Here is a 21,595-nt window from a genome sequence, read left to right as displayed (position 1 = left end):
CCTTCAGCTAGCACTCATGAGGCCTTATCCTGGACAAAGTGCCTCCCGGGCGATCTACAGGGGCAGGGGAGACCCAGAAGTCCCAGAATTGTTTTTATCCCACAGCTTCTGGTGATGCTGATAGCTCTGAGACCCTAACACCAGGTTAGCTAGCTTCCCAGGTCTACTGTTTGTAGCAAGAGCTTTTCCCTTATCTGCATATTCCTTGCAGAACCTTGATTATCAGCACAGCACTGGGGAGGAGGAGGAAGGTTGGTCTTGGCCTGCTGACTCATACTGGTACAAAGACACACTAGGTTGGTTTCCACCAACTCTTCACCTCATTATTGAAGATGAGTATTCGGTTGTCTCCCTCAGGGTCTGGTTGACTCTGAAAACTGAAATTTAAGTGGAGGTTCCATCTCTTGGCAGCAGGAATTCACAGTGTCTGATTTAGTCCCTCTGTGTCTGTTTCTCACTTGCAGGGAAGATTTTCTAATGCCGACTCCAGTGTGACTATGGAGAACAGATAGGTGCTTGCTCGCCCACAGGAGCGCTTACTCACTTCACACTCTATTGCCTTCTTCTCTAACATATCTGATTCCTTCCGTGTTCACACTGCTGAAAGCTTATCATTTGTTGTGCCTTTCACATGAGGTCAACTTCATTACTGACAGTGATGGCAACTCTGAGACCCTGGCTGGCTTCAGAACTCAGCACACACTCTTCTCTGGGCATGCTCAAGCCTCAGGCTAGTGTTATGGCTATTCAAAAGGCCTTCTGATCGTCACAATTCAATACTACTTTTATGAAAGTATCTCATTCTTCTCTAGTATGTGTTCTTTGGTTTAGTAAATCTACTTTTATAATCACACACACACACACACACACACACACACACACACATACACACACACACACACACACACACACACACACACACACACACACACACCTCTTGACTTTGCCAAGATCTTTGCAGGATTTGATTTCCCCTTTTCTCACTGGAAGTATTCTAGCACATGACAGTCTCGGTACATATTTGTGGATATAATAGCTGACTGACCTACAAAGCCTTCTTCGAAGCTAATCCAGTTCTTCACCTATGCTATTTTGGGGGCAAACATTCATCTTCGTTTTTGCTAGCAGATTATAAATCCTGTGAAAATGAGATCCATAGCATGTACACTTTGCATCTTCTAGAATGGCATGCTAACAGAAAGCAAGTAATTACCGTGCTTCAGAGAAAAGCACATAGGCACAACTCATAAACTGTGAACTCGCTAACCACCTACTGTTACTCAAGGACTCTTCTAACAGCTGAGATGTTCTAACATCTAACATAAGGAAAATGAACTCTAGGTTCACATTCGACAGCTCTCTGGCCTGTGCTGGTACACCAGAATTCTGAGCTTTCTACCCCTTCTGTATGAACTAAGGTAGATCATCCCTAATGTCTGTCTACCTCATCATTCTCTGAATCTTAAACATTCATCTGTAGACTGATGAGTGGTATTTAGCAAGCACTGAATTATTCCAGGATATGACCTTTACTCTATCACACCGTGGTTGTCACTGTAGTAGTAGGATCTATCTTTAGTGTCACTTAATCTGCAAAACAGCACAGTGAAGAAGCTAGAGGGTCATCAGGGAATGGGTTCAATCCTGGCCCTCAGATAACCTTGCCCTACCACACTTCACCCAGCACAATTGAGGCCAAATTCTTCTCTGGGCATCCTGAAAGCTGAGCCTGGTATTATTGACCAGGTGCTACATTTCTTTCATAAAAGACTATATTTTAATCCATAAGTCTATCTAGCTGGTGTAATCATTCTTGGTAACATATATTTACATGGATTTAGAACAAATGAATTGTTATGTAAGGATCCAGTGCTCAAGAGCCATGGGTTTGTTTCTGCAGCACTGCCTTGAGGCTTATATTGGAGAAGTATGCAAAGGTTCCCTGGTCTCTACAGGTAGCTACTACCTAGATTAGCTCCATTTGCAAAACTATCCAGGACACTTAGTGCTCTTAAAGACAAGGCTTCAAGCCGGGCGTGGTGGTGCACGCCTTTAATCCCAGTACTCCGGAGGCAGAGACAGGCGGATTTCTGAGTTCGAGGCCAGCCTGGTCTACAGAGTGAGTTCTAGTATAGCCAGGGCTACACAGGGAAACCCTGTCTCAAACAGACAAACAAACAAACAAATAGACAAGGCTTCAGTTGCTCATCTTGCTTACTAACTGGAATTAACAAGGAAATAATTGGCAGGTGTTAGCTATGATTTTACTGTGTCGGGTGGAACTTTGCTCGACATATATTTAAGTGTTATGGGTAGATTTTGACACCCACACTCCCTTGACAGAATGTGGGCTGTGCAGCTCTTCGAATGAGCCTTGTGTCTCTGTGTGATGTCTGTGTGTGATCTTCCTATTGGTCTGAGAATTTTTGGTTATAACAGCACCGTCCTCATCATGCCTACCAATTTGTAATTAGGTGCTAAAAATTGTATCTCATCTCTTCCTGTTTTGACATTCTCAAATATTCCTATACTCTACCATCTCACTTTGGACACACATTAAATGTTAGCATTTACAAGGTATATTAGGTCTATTTTCCTAGTTCATTCGCAATGTAAAAAGGTTTTCCAACGTAATGTTCTTGCAAAGCCAAGTGGCATCAGGAAGCAACATATAAATCAGTGAAGATAATCCTGTTCCTACTGAGCACCACAACCAAGAATGCAAACTCTTGACTTGGAAATGCCTCCTCCATGAGCCAAACATTAGGTACATACGCCCGAATCTCCAAGGTTTAGTCCTTGTTCAGATCTTGGTTAGTCAGACATCTTAATGAGACTTCATATGTGTAACCTTGCTGGCATGTCTAGGAAGTACAGCTTTCATGTTTTATAATATGTCTATTTCCTCTTCTGCTATGGCCCCTGAGTCTTACTGTAGAACACATTGTAGGCATATCAGTTGGGTTGAGCACCACGTAGTATGTAAATAAAAATTAAAAGGCAAGTACAGTCCTCAACATCAGAGTGTATCACTGAATGCTTATGCATAAGTTGTTCTACAAGCCTGTGCTGTGTAGGAGAGGATTGACCTCCCCTAGACTGCCCGAACTTTGACCTACCTCACAAAATGGAACTCTTCCAGTACTATGCAGACAAGATTATCAAAACCTCAAATGCACATATTTACAAAGTACCATGCTATGCTGGTGTCTATATTTATTCATGGACATCTAATTTGTACATAGAAATGATGACAACAACCAAACTGGTTGGTTGACATTGTCCTCGCTTGGTTCCCCTCTTCTCTTGTGCTAAGAACATTTCTGACATTCCCTGATGGTCTTCCTGGTCCTCTAGAGTACTGGGCTGGAAGAGTAGTTTTGGTGGCTTACTAGCTTTTTAAACTGTAGTTTTTTAAGCTGTAGTTTAGCTGATATCATTTAACAGGCCTCAGTTGTATTCCATGTATTAAAATTATACCCATATATAAAAAATATACACACACAAGTATTTAGTGAGAGGGCAGTTGGGGGTATCTACATACACAGGTCACAAGACACGGAAGACTTACTTATGTGCTTCTCTTAGTTATGTGCTTCTCTCATGTGGATCTCAGGGATCTAACTCAGGTGACTGTTCTTGATGGCATACCCACTGCGTGCCACTCTTTGAAAGATCCATGCTTTGGATGCAGCCAGTTCATCCCATGCCTTGCCTACCCAGAGCTGCACTTTCAAACAAGACTCTGTGAGCTGGGGGAACTGCATCAACAAACAAGGCCTGTCGACCAGCTTAGAGGGTTTTGTTGAAGTAGGAATTCTTCACACTGTCAATGGGAGCTAGAACATGACCACATTTTGTAAATCCCTTTTCTGGATCAACAAAACCCAAGAGCAATAGAGTTAGTACATTTCACCATTGTGGTAACTACCTGAGAGGCAAGCTAGTCACCACTCAATACAACTTACACGGTCTTCTTCTCTCCTAGTCACAATATTCTTCTCTATGAGGACGGCCATGCTGTGGTGGCAGATTTTGGAGGTAAGAATTCCAGAAGCATTCCACCAAACAGCATCCTTTTCTCATTCCTGTTGTTGTGCAGTAATCTGGAAATATATTTAACATATTTCACATCTTTGGTGTTTCTGTTATTTAAACTTCAGGTTGACCTTACACTTTGAAAGCCTGCCATATGCACTTTTTTCTTTTTCTTTCCTATCAAAACTGAAAAGGGGGTAGTGAGAATTTGAACAATGCACAGGCTTTCTGGGTTTTCAATGTTACTGTGATCTTGGAGCAAAGCCTGGGGACACTTTCTTTAATGTGGACTTTTTTCTCCCTCTTTAGAATCAAGATTTCTGCAGTCCCTGGATGAAGACAACATGACAAAGCAGCCAGGGGTTTGTGAATCTCTCACTCTCTCATTCTTGTTAACAATTAAAATATGGAAACTCAGCATGGGAGGAAGGAAAGAGGGAGAAGCCTTAGCCAGGAAATGTCTTTGTCTAGGTGGAAGGATAAGTTTTAGGGTTTTATTTTCAGAAAACCAAAAAAAATAGTTATTTGAGGGGTCTCTACTTAGAAAATGTGGTAGGTAAACATCTCAGCAAACATATTCCAAATGTATCCTATGAGCACCGGATCAGCACAGGTCATTGGCTGCCACAGGTAAGGCGCATGTGGAAGGGAGTGTTAACACGTACAAAGCTATATGTCCTAACACCAACGACCCAGCAGCAGCCATGAACCCAGCATTCCTTAACTATCCTCAGGCGTGGATCCCATCATTTATGGAAGAAGCCAGACAGAGGAGCAGGTATCTCTAACCCTAGTGCTGGAAAGGTAGAGGCAGGAGGATCCTCAAGGCTCACTGGCCAGCTCCAGAGTCTGTAGGAGGCTCTGCCTCAGCAGATAAGGTTCAGATAACTGAGACAGACACTGACAACAGTCTCTGACCACACGCATAGCCACTAAGCCAGCTCTTGTCCGTATCTGGCTAATCCTCTGAAAGAACATTGAACACATGAGCAAATGAAAGTGGCAGGGTGCGTTATTAATAAAAATTAAAGCAGTAAAAATAAGTAGAGAATGCACTATGTCCACAAACAGGGGAGTGGAGTGTGGTGTTTTATAAGAGGCCTAATGGGAAGAACAGTCCTCATGATTGGTGGGCACTGAAGGCGAAGATAACTGTGGGTCCAGGGGCTCTGAAACAGGAGGGCTCTTGAGTGTTCAAATCTGCTATGTGAAGTAGGTGAGGGAGAGTGAACGAAGTTGTAATGGGGTGACGGGAAGAAGGGTTGTGTCCTTTGTGGGAGGGAAATACAAACCGCATCGAAGCCCTGAGGCAAGGGGAAGCTTCATCAAGGGATCACAGCCCTGGCTGCACTGAATTAAATAATCTTAGATTAAAAAAATGGAAGGAAAGAAAGAAAGAAAGAAAGAAAGAGAGAGAGAGAGAGAGAGAGAGAGAGAGAGAGAGAGAGGGAGAGGGAGAGGGAGAGGGAGAGGGAGAGGGAGAGGGAGAGGGAGAGGGAGAGGGAGAGGGAGAGGGAGAGGGAGAGGGAGAGGGAGAGGGAGAGGGAGAGGGAGAGGGAGGGAGGGAGGGAGGGAAGGAGGGAGGGGGGGAGAGAGAGAGAGAGAGAGAGAGAGAGAGAGAGAGAGAGAGAGAAAGGAAAGGAAATGAAAGGAAAGGAAAGGAAAGGAAAGGAAAGGAAAGGAAAGGAAAGGAAAGGAAAGGAAAGGAAAGGAAAGGAAAGGAAAGGAAAGGAAAGGAAAGGAAAGGAAAGGAAAGGAAAGGAGGGAGGGAGGAAAGAAAGAAAGAAAGTAAAGAGAGAGAGAGAGAGAGAGAGAGAGAGAGAGAGAGAGAGAGAGAGAGAGAAAGGCCTAAATGTGACACCTAAAAGCTGTGACTGCATAGACCTAGGTGGATATTGGTACCTGCATCTTGTCATTCTGACAGATGAGTTCCCAGTGTAGACCACTGACACCCTCTGACTAAGGCATTTCTCATGGGTAGAATTAAACTGAATCTCACCCTCAACCAGCAACATTAATTATTTTGCTTTGCAACATAGCTTACAACCATAGCACTCTGCTAAAATTATTCTGGGTGTTGTTTTCTTTCTCACTAGTTAACAGGCCATATCTAAGTCCCTTAATTATTTTTATTTTGTACTCTCCCTCTTCTCATCAAACACAAGCACTAACAGCCCACTCCAAGATGCTCGCTGTAATGGCAAATGTCTCATCTCTGTGAACTGAGGTTCTTTGGGCCACCAAAGTCTATGCAAGTGAACCATGAATAATAAGCCAGGGATAAAGGTGTTCTGGGGTTACTTCTACCTGATTCCTAAGGCAGAACTGTCAGAAGACTATCAGAGGTAGTATCATACACAGGGCTTTCCTACAGAGAGTTAAAGAATACTGCTTCCCAACTTGCCCGTGGGAAACTTATTGGGAAAGTCCCCTGATAGGACACAGAGCTGGGAAACCTCAAATCTGAAAATCTGAGCTTGAAGAAATTGCCTGGTCAGTGGTAGAGTCAGTGTTGCAACTGTCATTTCATGAGGCAGAACCTGACGCTCTACCCTTTGAACTGCAAAGAAACCAAGTTTATATATTTGTACTTCTAATCACGCATATAAACAATGTAGCTCACACTATCATATACATGAGGCCCAGGAGTAGGGTGATTTGCACCATATTTATTATCTTGCTTCCTGAAATATTGCAAACACTGAATTAATCAAATTTACATCAGTGTAAACACAAGAAAGCCCACATCCTTGATCTTACCAGGGAGCTATCCCCATTACAGGAATACTGGGCAACTTCTCCATGACTCCCTCTGTCCTCTATACTGAGAACACAGTTATGGGTCTAATTTAGTCACTCAAATAATTGGAGCACAGAGACTGAAACAGTGTGACTCAGGCCAAGGGAATAAGGGGATGGCTATTTTGGTGGTCTAATCTGAAGCCTGCAGGCACCTAGTGCAAAAATGGCAGTTGGGAGCATGAAAGAGAATGAACTAAGCTACCACTGTGAGACAGTTATTTGTCATTAATGTTGGAGGTTTCTTGTAGATTATGGGTTTTATGATATTTCAACCATGTTATGTTTTCTTGAGAAATGAATGCACACAAAGTTGTGCTGTGGCCATTGCATTGGTGAAGATCAAGGCTGCAGTAACTTCCTGCCCATGCTGCCTGAGACCATTGGAGAACCTTCTCTACTCTAGTGCAGACTCAGAAGCCAGCTCCGCTGGGTGTTTCTGAGTCCTGGTCGCCTTTTGTCTGTGCAGAACCTGCGCTGGATGGCCCCCGAGGTGTTCACACAGTGCACGCGCTACACCATCAAGGCTGATGTCTTCAGTTACGCCCTGTGTCTGTGGGAGCTCCTCACTGGAGAAATTCCATTCGCTCATCTGAAGCCAGGTAGGACCGCTGCACTAGAGCAGCTCTGGTTCCCTAGTTCAATGTGATTGGCAGAAACTCTGCACCACATTCCTCCTACCAAAGATAATTATTCTTCGTGGGTGGCAAGAGAAATTGTTCTGCTTGAAGGAAAGCATCCCATTCACAAAATGCAATGGCCTCACCTTGGATTTAAACATAGGTGTGTACCTAATTGTGCAGGATGTTATATTCAGGTTTAGGGCTCTGATTTATCAATTTCTAGTAAACCAATCAAATAACAGTTGCCCTGAGTACAGACGGACAGGTGAGGTGTTCGCTCTCCGAGCTTAGATTTTAGAAGAGTCTTTTAAATGTACCTTGGGATAAATCTGTGTCAGTGCAGAAATATCCTGTCAAGGCTGAAAACACATTTCCTAATAATTTTGCATTAGGTGTGACTACATTCTAAAAATCAATTTTTTGAGTGAACCTAATTATCACTGATGGTATAAATTATACTCCATTTACATGTAAAATGTGGAAAAACAGAAATTTAATCAGAAGTAAAGTGCGCACATAACAGACTCGAGACCAACTGTGCTTGAACACGTGTATACAGGTACATGCTCAGAGGCTAGAAGAGAGCGCTGCGTGACCCCATCTTTCACCTTCTGCCTATCCCTGTGATGTGATCTATCTCTGAACTTGAGCTTGTGTCTTGACTTGGCTAGAAACAAGCCAGCTCCCACAATCCTTCTTTCTCTACCCTTCAAGCAGCAGGTGCTGGACTTGGACTTGTTCCAGGGGTGCTGGACTTGTTCCAGGGGTGCTGGACATGTTATAGGGGTGCTGAACTTGTTCTGGGGATGCTGGAATTACTCTGGAAGTACTGGACATTTTAGTTACAGGGGTGCTTAACTTGTTACAGGGGTACCAGGATCTGAATTCTGGACCTCATGATGGAAGAGCTAGGGCTCTTAACTGCTGAGCCATTTTTCCTGACCCTCCCCCTAATCAATTTTATTTGCATATCTGACTATGATCAGTGTTCTCCTGTCTTCTCACAATGGATCTGAAGACATTTAAAGACCCTGTGTCAGCAGAGCTAAACCTGTTTCAGGTACAGCTTTGGAGTAAAATTTGACATGAGTCTGATGGCCAGCTCTGATGGTCACCCTGTAGTAACACACCACAGGGGAAAATCAAGACTTCTTAACCAAGATCACCATCTGTATTAGTGTTGGTGGACAGAGGAAGTGCCCACGCCTAACACTCTTTTTATAGAATTTATTCCCTAGAGTGTCACAGTGCTTTCCATGAATAATAGTCCTTGGTTGTGTCTTATGAGTCAACTAATGACGTAACAGCCCCTTGCTCTCTTAGGAGGTCAGAGTTTTCTTGTGAACTGGACCAACAACACCCTTTGGGGGCCATAGTTATGATTTGTGGATGCCCTGATGCCTGAGTGTGCATCTTATAAAGACATCTGAATATTTGACTATTTGAATCTAATTCCAGGTACATGTGGTATCCTCCTTTAATAGAGACCTGCCTGCCTTTTCCTAATGCCACATATTAGTCCATTCATCTGGTACTACTAATTTCTATCTTGGAAATATCTATCATTTACCATCCTCCATCACCTGTATAGTTCAAACCATAACATTTCATTTAAATTGCTGCTTTAAATTAAATTGTGTCCTTGAAGTCAACCTGATTGAGACCTTACAGAAAAATGCCTTTTTAGGTAAACAGTCAATGAATTTTAGTAACTATTTATAGTAGTATAACCACAATCCCTTCAGGTACAGCACCTTCACACACTCTAGAATATCAAGTGACACTTTCTTGAAGCAATGCCCTTCCCCCAGCTCAGCCTGCCATCAAAAGCCTGATTTCTGTGTCTACTTCTCCAAGAATGTCGCAGAAAGAGGGTCACATTGCCCTGTTTCTCAGTAACCCATTCTTTCTCACTTCTGTGTGATAAATTTGATGGTGCAAAGGTCAGCTGGTAACCTTTTAGCGACTCTTGTTTAGGGCTGTGGTGAAAGGAATTACCAAAACTGTTCGGGGCCCTTATACTTACTGTTATTTCTCTTACACATTTGTTCAAATATAAGAGACTGACTCCTGGGACTAGTGATAAGCTTTCCATGTTCTTTCTACAATTAACACACCAGTAGAGCCTGCTAATGCAAGCTTAAATACATACCATATTGGCCTCTCAAGCTAATCTCAACGTTACTAACACTATTCGATAATTACTGGCTTTGATAACCCATTGGTAAGTACATCACTGCTCTTTTTTTCCTGGAGTATTTTCATATTGCCTTAGTATTTAGTTTTAAGAGTGACTTGACCCTAGACAGAATCTCATGTGTGGTGGCAATGACATCCCTCTCCTCTGTGATCTGCTCAGCAGCACCTGTGGGAAAAAACCACAGATTTGTCAGTTCAAGAAAATCCCGCTTATCAAACTTTTATATCACTTTAATGTCTTATCTAAAATATCCACAGACATATTTTCTATTTCTATGGCATGTTATACAAAAATCTGACAGGCTTAGGTTTTGTAGCTACAAGATCTGCTTGGCATTTTTATGGTTTACGTGTGGGATGAATGGATGAATTTGCTCTTTTTTTTTTTTTTTGCTTAGTTGTTTTTCATAAATATCAGTGTTCAGTTGTTTCAGTATGATTTGTTGAGTAACTACAATTTTTCAATAAAATACCTTAGTACTTTGTCAAGAATCAATCAAAATTCTGTATCTCGGCCATCACTGGGAGGAGAGGCCCTTGGTCTTGCAAAGATCATATGCCCCAATACAGGGGAACGCCAGGGCCAGGAAGCAGGACTGGGTGCATTGGGGAGCAGGGTGGTGGGAGGGTATAGGGGGCTTTCGGGATAGCATTTGAAATGTAAATGAAGAAATATCTAATAAAAATTTGTTTAAAAAGAAACAAAACAAAAACTCTGTATCTACATATTTGACACGTTTGCGTCACTGCCCCTTGTTCACATGCACACCCTTCCACTCTGTTAATGCTGCCACACCCAGTCAACATTAGGCTTCAAACTTTGTAAACATTGCTTTAGTTACATAGGTTACCCTTAGTTTCAGTGTTAATTTTAGAATTTGCACTGTAAAAGGAAGCTTGAAGAGTGAAGCCCTGCGTGTTTGCTACTTAGACTCCATGCACTCTAACTCTGGGTAAATCTATGTTTCAATCACAGTGTTCTCAGAGAACTTCGTCTCTTCCTTTACTTATATCTACTTGAATTTCTTTCAAGGAACTTGAGGGTTATACAAACCTTACCCAATATATAAAATAGATACAACTATGTAGTTTTTCTTTTCACATGCCATTTGTTATTTTTTTAGTTTAATTTCTTAAAAATTTTCATACTTAAGTACCATATCATATAATTCCCACCCCTCATCACCTCTTTCAACTCCTTCAATGTCCTCCAATTCATGACTATGTATTCTTTAATTACCATTACATATACATACATGTACATATACATGTATGTATACAAGCTACTTAGACTTAGCCTATCCAGTAATGCTCATATGAACTTATAATTAGAGATGACCACATGAGGTTAGACAGCCTATCAAGGGGCTTGGTCCTGGAGGAGACGGATGCTTCCTCCTCAGCATCCATTGATTGTCTGTACCTCTTCATCTAGACGTGGGTCCTTGTGAGAGTTTTTCACATTCATCCTTTCTTCTCACGTCTCTCCCTCTGTCCATATTTCTTCTACTCTAGCTTTCTTTTTGCAATCAGTTGTTATTTTTAATACAATTTTCGAATTATCTGAAATGCAGCCACTTACCTTCATCTCTACTAAACACTATAATCCTAATTTTTACATGCAGAATACGCCACAGTATTTAGATTAGTTGGGTTGTTGCTCTTATTTTTTAATATGTTTGTTGTTTGATTGTTTGTTGTTTGGTTTGTTATTGGTTAGTTTTGCTATTATTTGTTGGTTGTTTGGTTGTTTGATTGGTTATTAGTTACTGGTTAGTTGATTGATGGCTACTTGGGTATTGGTTGGTATTTGGTTGTTTTGCTGTTATTTATTGGTTAGTTGTTTGGTTATTGGTTGGTTATTGGTTATTGGTTGGTTCGTTGGTTGATGTTTAGTTGATGTTTATTGGTTTGTTGGTTGGTTTTTTTGGTTGGTTAGTTATTGGTGGATTATTGTTTGGTTGCTTAGTTGTTGATAAACAACTGGTTAGTTGTTTATTGTTTGTTGTTTATTTATTTGCTAATTAACTGCATCATTGGTTGATCATTGGTTGGTTGGATGGAATGCTGCCTTGTGTCATCAATCATTTTGTCACCAATCCTTAGTTAAGCATTCTAATTTGCTTGATTTTTGTTGTATGCTTACATGGAATTCCTCCTGGATGTTTATCCTGTGTTCTCACAACAACAAAGCCATCATAAATTCATGTCTACAGATGTCAAACAGCCCCATGAAAAGAATCTTCAAATACCCTTAGCCATCAAGAAAATTCTACAAAGGGGATGTCCCAATTCTGGTTAGCATGGCTTTATCAAAAATACAAAAAGTAAAAAATGCTGTTGAAGATCTAGGGGAAAGGTAGCTTAAAAACCTTTTCAATAGGAATATAAATTATTACAGCCATTGTGGAAGTGCATTAATAAAAAATAGAGCCATGATATTAACCTGTGTTCCCTGCATGGGCATATATCTACGAGGAAATAAATTAGCATGCTAAAGAAAAATCAGCATCCTGTGCTATGGCAGCAACATTCACAATGCTGAGATATGGAGCTAGCTCCAGTGTTCAGATAAATAGTTAAAGGATATGTGATTACCTACTCACAGAGTGAAATATTATTTAGTGATAAAGAAGAATGAAATACTGTCATCCCAGCAAAATGGATGGAACTAGAGGGCATCGTGTCCAGTGAAATAAGGCAGATTTAGGAAGGCAGGAAGGAAAAGGAGCGAAGGAAATTGAATAATGAGAATGGAAGCAGAAGGAATAAGTTGTGGTTTTCCAAAACACACCAAGTGACTATCATTCACAATAAGCTATTGCATGCTTTATGAGAGATGCGTAAAGGCTGTAAACATGAAGAAGTTTTAAGGAGAGGGAAGTGAGTGCTAGCTACCTAGTTCAGTTAGGGCATGGTCCTGTGTGTGCAAGTGTTTCCAACCACATGCTATTAATGTGCACAATTAATACATGTTAATACATGATGATTAACATGTATTAATTGCATATATTTCCAAATACACTTCATCATATGCACAATTAATACATGTTAATCAAGAAGTCAATACACACAGTAAACCAGGCAGTAGAAGCCTCTTAGAGCTCTCCCTGCTTCTCTTGTCAGTCTTCCTCTTACCACATCCTTCCTTTAGCCACTGGCCCTCACTCCCCCCTGCTTCCCTTTCCCGTGTACCTGGGATGTATCAGTTCGTTCTCTGGATCCCTTTCCCCAAATTTGTTCACACTGACACCCTGTATTGTTAGGTCTTTCTTAGCTTAACAATAAGTTCTTCTCAACAATGCTCTCTAATGCTCTGACGTCAAGTTAGGTGCACTTTGATGCACCCCGTATTAACACAATTGTTGTATTTATTGTAGGATGCTCATTTTCTCACTTGTATAGACTTTATGAATTCTGAAATGATTAATTCAAGGACACTACCTCCAGAAATACTTACTCTTTTTTAGAACAATAATATTAATTAATATAAAAGTTACAAGTCTTGTCTAGGTCCAACATGATTCTAATGTTCCAGAGATTAAAATGGATAGTACTTTATTGGAAATAGAATTTGTTTGTGACAGATGCTAAATTTATAAGAGACCCTGACCACGCATCAAAAAACAACACTCTGGTATCAACATAGTGGTTAGGCAATCTAGCATATGCTCAGCAATGATTGATATAAATCATCAGGCTAAGTATTATCAGCCACCTACACTAAGTAACACACTCCTTTCTGCAGCTTGGAGAGGCTGATCAATAACATGATTCCCATCCTTCCCTACTATGCAGCTGCTGACACCCTGGAGAGATACAAGAGTCAAACTCCAATATTAGCATAGACTCTGTGTGGCAAATGTCATACACATTTCCAGGAATTCAAAACTCAGGGGAGTTTCTTTCAAAAGCACATGTTTAAATTAAGCTTCTAATCCCACTTTTAATAAGGACTGGAAACCCATCACTTCCAGCACCTGCAGGCAGGGCACAAAACAACAAATTCCTCTAGGGCCACAGGACATGTGTACACGCATGTGTAGAGGGTGTATGACCGTGGAACTATGTGCTCGGGCCCAAGAACAATCAATCCGGATGCTGCCAGATCTTGCTGAGTGTTGGCCAGCATGAGTGTGTTTGCTCAATTGTCAGAGGAATGGATTTTAGTTTGTTTATGTCTTTAAATCTCCAAGATTTTAGTTTGGTTAATTCTTTGGATATCAAAGTTTGTGTTTCTTTAGGTATCAAAAGGTTTTTAAATGCCAGTACCAATTTAGTTTTCTAAAAGAAAGCACTTCTCAGCTGATGCTGCAGGAGAGAGAAGGAATCCCCACGGGCACATGTCTTGTGACCTTAGAGAAGTTGAGAGCTGAAACAGTGTCTACAGTAGTCAGCATTCACAGAACATTCCCTAATGTCATTATTTCCAAGTGCTTGCTTCCTTGTGAGCCAGGAACTTGTAAGCATGAGGAAACAAAGAGAAACCTCGTGTTTCTGAAACTACTGACAGTGAAAAGTACACCAGTAGACCAGGCTAGGCCGAAGAGCAAATGACCACACTGGTAACTTTTATGCCAATAAATAAATAAATAAATAAATAAATAAATAAAGCCTGGCAGACAGTGTAGGGAGGAAGATTTATTTCAGCTCATGGTTTGGAGGATTATAGGCTGTCACATTGGGGAAGACATGGACAAGTGCCTCTCTGCATGCACCCTGGGAACAACATGGGCAGTGGCTCAGTGTGTATAATGAGGAAGACATGGACATTGGTACACACACACACACACACACACAATCACACAGACATGAGATATGAGAGATGGTTGATAGTTTACTGGTGAATTGATATGTGATATAAGATAAGTTATTGCTAGGAGATAGATTGATAATAGACATAAAATATATTTGTTGTAGGACTTTGGTCACATGATTTTGAATTCTATGAAGCCCTGCATTCTGCCATCTGCCATCTGTGAAGCATGTGATTCAATATGACTGTAAAGTGCTGAGAAGCACTAGGGTGACTTTGCACCTACCAGAGCATGGTTGTGTAGGAACCCAGGTCCTGATGTCAAGGGACAGGAGAGCACAGATGTCTGCATTTCATAATTCACCGGCCTCCTCTGCCTCCTCACTTTCTTGGGCCCCCAGCAGATTGGATGGCACCTGTCTGAATTAAGAGTGGGTCTTCTTTGCTGCCTCTACTTGTCACCATGCTAGTCTCATCTAGAAACACCCTGACACTCCCAGATAAAGCATTTGTGTTCTATCAGCCACCCCTTGAGAAAGCCAAGTTTGTACTGCCATGAGACACTTTATTCTTAGTTGGCAAAACATGAGTTAGAGTTCAGAACAGGAGACCAGAGAAGGACATAGAAATGTGGAACATTCTAACTAGAATGGTGGCCTGGGTAGAAATGGGAAGGTTGGTTTGGAAGAAGTGAGCAAAAACTTTCCAATAAATTGAAGTTGTAATACCTGGGGAAGTGAAAGTCAAAGGTATCTGTCTGATGGATACAGGAAAAGAACAGACCTGTGAGAAGAGACACCATTAAAAAAAGAAAGAGCCAAGCTGTCGAGCCAAGTGGAAAGTGAGCTGAGCATGATCCAGTTCCCTGGCTAGTAAGAGCTTCCCTGGATGTGATTCAGAGAAAGAAATCAACACCTGCTTCCTGGATTTGATTTCTCTCCTAGGCTTATGTCCTCTAATACATCAGTAATGACAAAAGGATGCCAGATTGGCTAATCCAATAATATATACTTTACCCAACCCTATGTAGTCCCCATCTACCCAGACATGTATATCATCCTGAAATCTGTTTGAATCCAAAAGCAAGTCTCTTGTTTTTCTTTCATCTTCCTTTTTCCTCAATGGTGCCAGCTGGTTCGCAGGGAAATGCAACTGTGTCCTGGGTTCCTTGATGCCGAGCTCTCACTAAGTCTGGGAGGCATCAGCACATTAAGAGCATCTGACAGTTTATTGTAGCCAGGCTTCATGGGAGAGGCTTCACATTAAAAGTTTAATTTAGAGTCATGAACTGGAAATCCCAGAACCAAAATCAGTCTGCAAGTCTTGTGGAGCGTCTACACATGGCCTTTAAAAGAATGAATGGCAGGATACTTCGAGACTTGGTTATACGACAGGATGTTTACGTGTAGTCATCAAGTACCCTCTTCCTTTGAAAATACTGCTTAATTGTGTCCTCCTCCCTACATGGTCTGGATCTTAACGTGCCCTAACTATAATAATCTTAGGTTGGATACCACACTGACGTAGGTACAAGTAGCAGGGAAACTGAGCAGGTTGAATCCCATGTTTGCTGAGGTAATCCTTATCAGTTTATCACTGAAGTGAGGCGAGCCAGCTAGTCATTTCTTGAACTCCAGGGAGAATTGCATTTGGTCCGGAAGATGCAGATCTCTGTCAGACGGTTGCTAATGCCAATGCTTTGGTGCTACACTGTGCTGATGGAGATTGCATGGGGAACAAACAATGGTATCACTCACCCTATTCCTGACCATTCTAATGAGAATAGGATGTAGTTTTAAAAATTAAGGCATGCTTAGTACCCCCGATGCTGCTCACATGGGAGGTGTGCACAACTTTAACAGTGTACTTTAGCTCTTCTGCTGATTGCGGAACACTATTGCCTTGACCATAATAACCTGGGCCATTAGAAACAATCAGGTGCACTTTGAAGAACACATGCACACAAGTGAAATCTAACAATGTTTTATAAACTTTATCTCAGTCGATACTTACTGACAGATATTTTCACTATTTCACTTTATCTGCTTCCCCCACCTTGTGTGTCTGAGTGAGTGTGTGTGAATGTGTGTGTGTGTGAGTGTGTGTGTGTGTGTGTGTGTGTGTGTGTGAATGTGTGAATGTGTGTGTGTGTGTGTGTGTGTGTACCCATGCATGGAGGCCAGAAAAGGACATCAGTGTCTTCCTCCATCATTCTCCATCTTGTTTTTGAGACAGAGTCTTTCTCACTGAAACTAAAGCTCGCCATTTTGACTAGATTTCATGACAAGCAAGTTGTGAGATCTGCCTGGCCCTGTTTCACCCAACACAGGGGTTGTAAGCATGTGTTGCTTATATGCTAAGCTATGCATAGATTTTACATGGGTGCTGGGAATTTGACCTTAAGTCCATGAATGTTTGCAGCAAGTATTTCTTCCCATAGAGCCCCTACTCCATATCTTTTTACTCTTATTACGACAGGAATATTTGTTTAATTTTTACAAAATAAGACAGTGAGGGATCACACTCAGAGTTCAGAACCCAGTACACGATTATGCATCATTAAGAACTAGAGGATCTATTTTATATTGGAAAGTTTCAATGCCAGTTTTACCTCAGGGCCATATTGCATATGAGCTGATGTAGACAAGGCTGTTGGTAGCCTTAATGTTCGCAATAACTCACTGTAACATTTCTCTTTTTATTTGTACCCAAAGACAACCTTAACAAGCCCTCAGACCCCTGATGGTCTAAATAAAGCAATAAATAATCCATGGTGTTCTAACATCTAACCTTCTGGGTTCAGATTAAAATGGATCGTTTGACCTCTTAGATTTGTTGTGAAGAGGAACAGAGGCTAGCTAACACTTAGCAGGGGCGACGTCATGCTGATGTGTATCAGTGAGAACTAAGTCCTGCATTGTGGGGTTTGTTAGGACAAACATGGATGTCACATTATAGTGAGGGCACACACAAGGCCCTGAGCTCGTAATTGTCACCATCAAACTGGCTCTTCCACACTGAATCACAAGCTTAGCAAACTTATTACTTGCTGAGAAAAATGGCTTAATTGGCTCTCCCAGGGAGTTTAGAACAATGCCAGCCATAGTTAGGCCTCCAGTTCTCCTGTGAAGGGCATTCCCTCATGGCCACGATGTTTGCAAAAGCCTTCACTAAAGGCGTTGGATAAAACATTATTGGGCAAGTTTGCCACAAGGTCTTAACAATTCACTTGACTATACTGTAATTTAATAGCCCACTGGACATAATATTCATCCACAATGCCTCTAGATGCTAGGCTTTCTTCTGATGCTTAATAATGAGTTTAATACTCATTAACACTAATCCATCCCTTCACACATTCAACAGATGTTTATGGAGTCCTATAACACTGAGTCCAGTCAGTACTTCTGGTCAAATATCATTCTGACTCCTTACATAGCTATCTATTCAACCTGCCCTGTTTTAATGTTTGTTTTTGCCAGTTACTGTTAGAACCAGGAAGAGATATAGTCCCTCACTTCAGAAAGTGTGTAAGTGCCACAAAGAGGCTGATAAGTAACCAGGCAATGGAGTGTGGCTCGGTAGGTGTCGTTGTCCTGTGAGGTTCTGCAGGAGTATTTGGGAAGGATCCAAGACAGAGTCCATCTATGCCGACCTCCAGAACAACACAGTCCACAAAGGAGAAACAGGTAGATGAGAAAAGCCATACTGTAGAACTTAAAACCCAAACACGAAAACGTTGGCAAAAGTAGTGATTCATTTCTTAACGACTCATTTACTTATCACATTTTATTGAAAATAATGACACCAGGTTTACACTTAGACTGTTAGCCTACAGCGTATCCAATGCCTTCATACTTTTAATTTACTACTATTGTGTGTATTGTGTGGGTGCAATTGGTTAGCACTGGCATGCATGTTGGGGATAGAACAGAACTTAGAATTGATTTGTCTTTCCATTGCGGGTTTTTTGTTTTTTTTTTTGTTTTTGTTTTTTGATGGAACTCAAGTCACCAGGCTTGTGTGACAAAAGCTTTCATCAGCTGAGTGATCTCAACAGCCCCCTGAGTACCTTTTGCTATAGGAGTTTGGGAGGAGGGTTGCCACCCGCTGTATGTGACCTGTTTTCAGAGATGACAACTGATGAACTATATTCATGTCATCTCTTGAGAAGGTGTTGATAGACACAGAACAATTTGAGTTCTTGGCAGAAGAGACTCTTGGGGCTGAGTTACAATATTATGTTAAAGTCTCATTACTCAGGATAATGTGTGTAGGGAAAAAATTATGTGGAAGTATAGTGCCAATCAATATGGAGACCACTGAGCATAGCCATTTTCACTTAAAACTGTTCATAGAAAATAACCAAACTGCAAATTCAGTTCCTCGGTCACATTTTCATAATGTAAGTACCCAGGAGCCTTCTGCTTACACACTGACAGTTCAGAAGACCATCATCTCAGAGATGCAGATAGGTCTGGAGGCAGCTCTATTCAGTTCAGAAGGGCATCTCGTTGCTGCAGAGAGGTCTGGGGGCAGCTATACATAGTCGAATAGCATCATATACTCAGGATAAAAGTTTAAACATAATTGCACAATGAATGTTTTCTTGTGTTAAATATGGACTCACTTTCTTTAAATGGCAAAGTGCCTTTAAAAAAAAAAGCAGGAACCAACATTTTCACAAATCGTTTAACATAGTTTCTGTAAGAATCAGAGAAAAGACTTGATGCCTGGGTTGAGAGTCCTGTCCCTGGATCTGAGTATCGGGAAATTCCCTAGCTTTCAGAGCAGCCTGCCACAGGCAAAACTGACCAACCATCTAAAAGTGGCAACTTGCAGTTCCACCACCTCCCTGGAGCTACAGGAGAGCCCCACATTTAAGTAGAGGTGATAGTGAGAACCCTCATGACCAAGAGTAGAGCAGAGGAGACTCCAAAGGCTTGCAGTCTGCTTTGAACAACGAAGACTGAAAAAAATCACTCATCAAAACGGACTTTTCAGACACACTACCAAGAAGCAGATAAATTACTCTCACGTTTGATCTCACAACATGAAAGAGCTTTGAAGGAGATGCTGGGGACAGGCATCAGTTTAACCCTTTCTGAGGACAGTCCGTCTCCACCCACTAGGAGACCTGTAATTGAACACACTCACTGGACTGATTTCTGTGCATGTCCTGGAGCTGAGTCAGCACTAACCAATCGTCATGTAATAGTACAGTCATCAGATTAGTGAAAGCAAGCATTTGTCTCTTTGGTAATTCTGGCTTACTTAATTCTTAGGGAAACTAAAACTAGTTCACAATAACCCATGAAGGGATTCTACTCCTATATTGGTAAGCCAAGAAAGATGCTTTAGTAAATAAGAACACAGTCTAAACAACAAGGAACCATACAGCTGCTTTTTGAAAAGAATTTTTTTTCTGATGCAGTGGCGGTAACAACAATCTTTCCACTTCCTAGTAAGAGCATCTGTTAATAGGGATGCTCAGGAAAACAGCTTCGCTAATATGAGCTGGTTGAAAGTATTCATGTCATTTGATAGGTTATTTTCACCCCTTAATATACCATAAATGTCTCACCTATAATATACAGAAATTCCCATTAAAAAATACTCTTTGAAGAATTTCAAATAACCTAAAATTGAGAAGTGATTAAGGAAATCACAGTAAATGCAGTCATTAAAATGTGTTAACACATAGTTTTAATAACATGGAAATGCTTAATTGCTTAATGTTTTAATTTATGAAAAAAAGAACTCCATAATCATATGTCAACATAGGCTCAATCATAGATGGAAAAGAGAGATTCTCAAAATATTTTAACAAATATTTTGACAAATATCATTCACCTGTAATTGATTTTTCCAGACTCATAGCAAAGAAGCAGACAATCACTTTCTGTAATTGATATCAGACCCTAAAAAGGCATCAGAAGAGATGACTCTGGTCAGCTCAACTCATTTTATGGATAGAATAGCCTTTTTCTCAATAATAATATTTTACATTTTCTAATTCCCTTATTTTTTTTCAATTTCTACAAATAATGAGTAATTTTACAATTGGTTAAATTAGGTCTTAATTCAGAATAACCCAAAAAGCAATAAATTTAATTTACTTTGAATGTAACTTCACTGGATCTGCTGAGATGAGAAGAATAAACAGAATTTAGCAGATGTGGATTTTGGTACTGCAGGAAGCGCTGTTGGGAATTATAGCAGTAGGGATATGAAACCTGAAGTGGCCACCACCTATAGTCAGGCAAGACCTCCACACCCCATGAAGAGATAAGGACACCAACCTATCCACAAAACTTTCAATCCACAATTCATCCAGAATTCAAGAAATACAGGGACAAAGATGGAGCAGAAACAGAGGGAAACAGCCAGCCAATAACTGGCCCAACCGGACACCCATCCCATGAACAAGCACCAATCCCTGATACTATCAATGATACTCTGTTATGCTTGAAGACAGGAGCCTAGCATGGCTATCCTCTGAGAGGCTCCACCCAGCAGCTGACTGAGACAGATGCAGAGGTCCAGAGTCAAACATTGGACAGAGCTTGGAGAGTTGGGGGAAGGATCAAGGGTTCAGAGGGGATGGGAACTCAACAGGAAGACAGAGCCAAGTAACCTAGTCCCTTGGGGGCTCTCGGAGACTGAACCACCAACCAAAAAGCATGCGGGGCAGGACCTAGCCATCCTGTGCACATATGTAGCAAATGTGCAGTTTGGTCTCCCTGTAGGTCCCAAAATAACTGGAGCAGAGACTGTTCCCAAAGCTGATACCTGTCTGTTGAATCTGTTCCCCAGCAGGGATGCCTTGTGTGGTCTCAGTGGGAAAGGATGCACCTAGCCCCTCAGATACTTGATATGCCGGGGTTGAGTCATATCCAGACAGGGCCTCTTCCCTCTCAGAGAAGATGGGGAGGGGGCTGGGGAAAGGAGCTGTGTGAGGAGGGGTATCAGGAGGAGGGAAGGCAGTGATCAGGATGTAAAGTAAATAAATAAATTAAGAGAGAGAGAGAGAGAGAGAGAGAGATCCCAAAGCCAGTAAGATACAAGCCAATGCTACTTCACCACATACTAGAGCCAGGATGTAGAGTAATCTGAAAGTCTCTCCTTCATTTTTAACCATTAGAGAATAATGTGTTATTTGCCATTTTCATTATCATGT

The 21,595-nt window shown here is 41.3% G+C and overlaps 1 protein-coding gene across 4 annotated transcripts in view; it reads left to right on the top strand.

Moving 5' to 3' along the window:
* Positions 1-21,595, top strand: part of Tnni3k (TNNI3 interacting kinase) — a 269,117-nt gene that overhangs the window by 175,876 nt on the left and 71,646 nt on the right. For all 4 annotated transcript variants that reach the window (XR_375539.1, NM_177066.5, XM_011240155.1 and 1 more), the window contains exons 18-20: positions 3,989-4,041; positions 4,348-4,400; positions 7,307-7,439. Coding sequence is in view for 3 of the 4 variants with exons in the window: in NM_177066.5 (NP_796040.3) it covers positions 3,989-4,041; positions 4,348-4,400; positions 7,307-7,439 (239 nt within the window). In the remaining variant the exon portion in view is untranslated. The remainder of the gene's footprint in view (positions 1-3,988; positions 4,042-4,347; positions 4,401-7,306; positions 7,440-21,595) is intronic.

Source organism: Mus musculus, chromosome 3 (assembly GCF_000001635.26).
Source record: "Mus musculus strain C57BL/6J chromosome 3, GRCm38.p6 C57BL/6J".
Lineage (NCBI taxonomy): Eukaryota > Metazoa > Chordata > Mammalia > Rodentia > Muridae > Mus > Mus musculus.
This window is presented reverse-complemented; position numbering and strand designations above follow the sequence as displayed.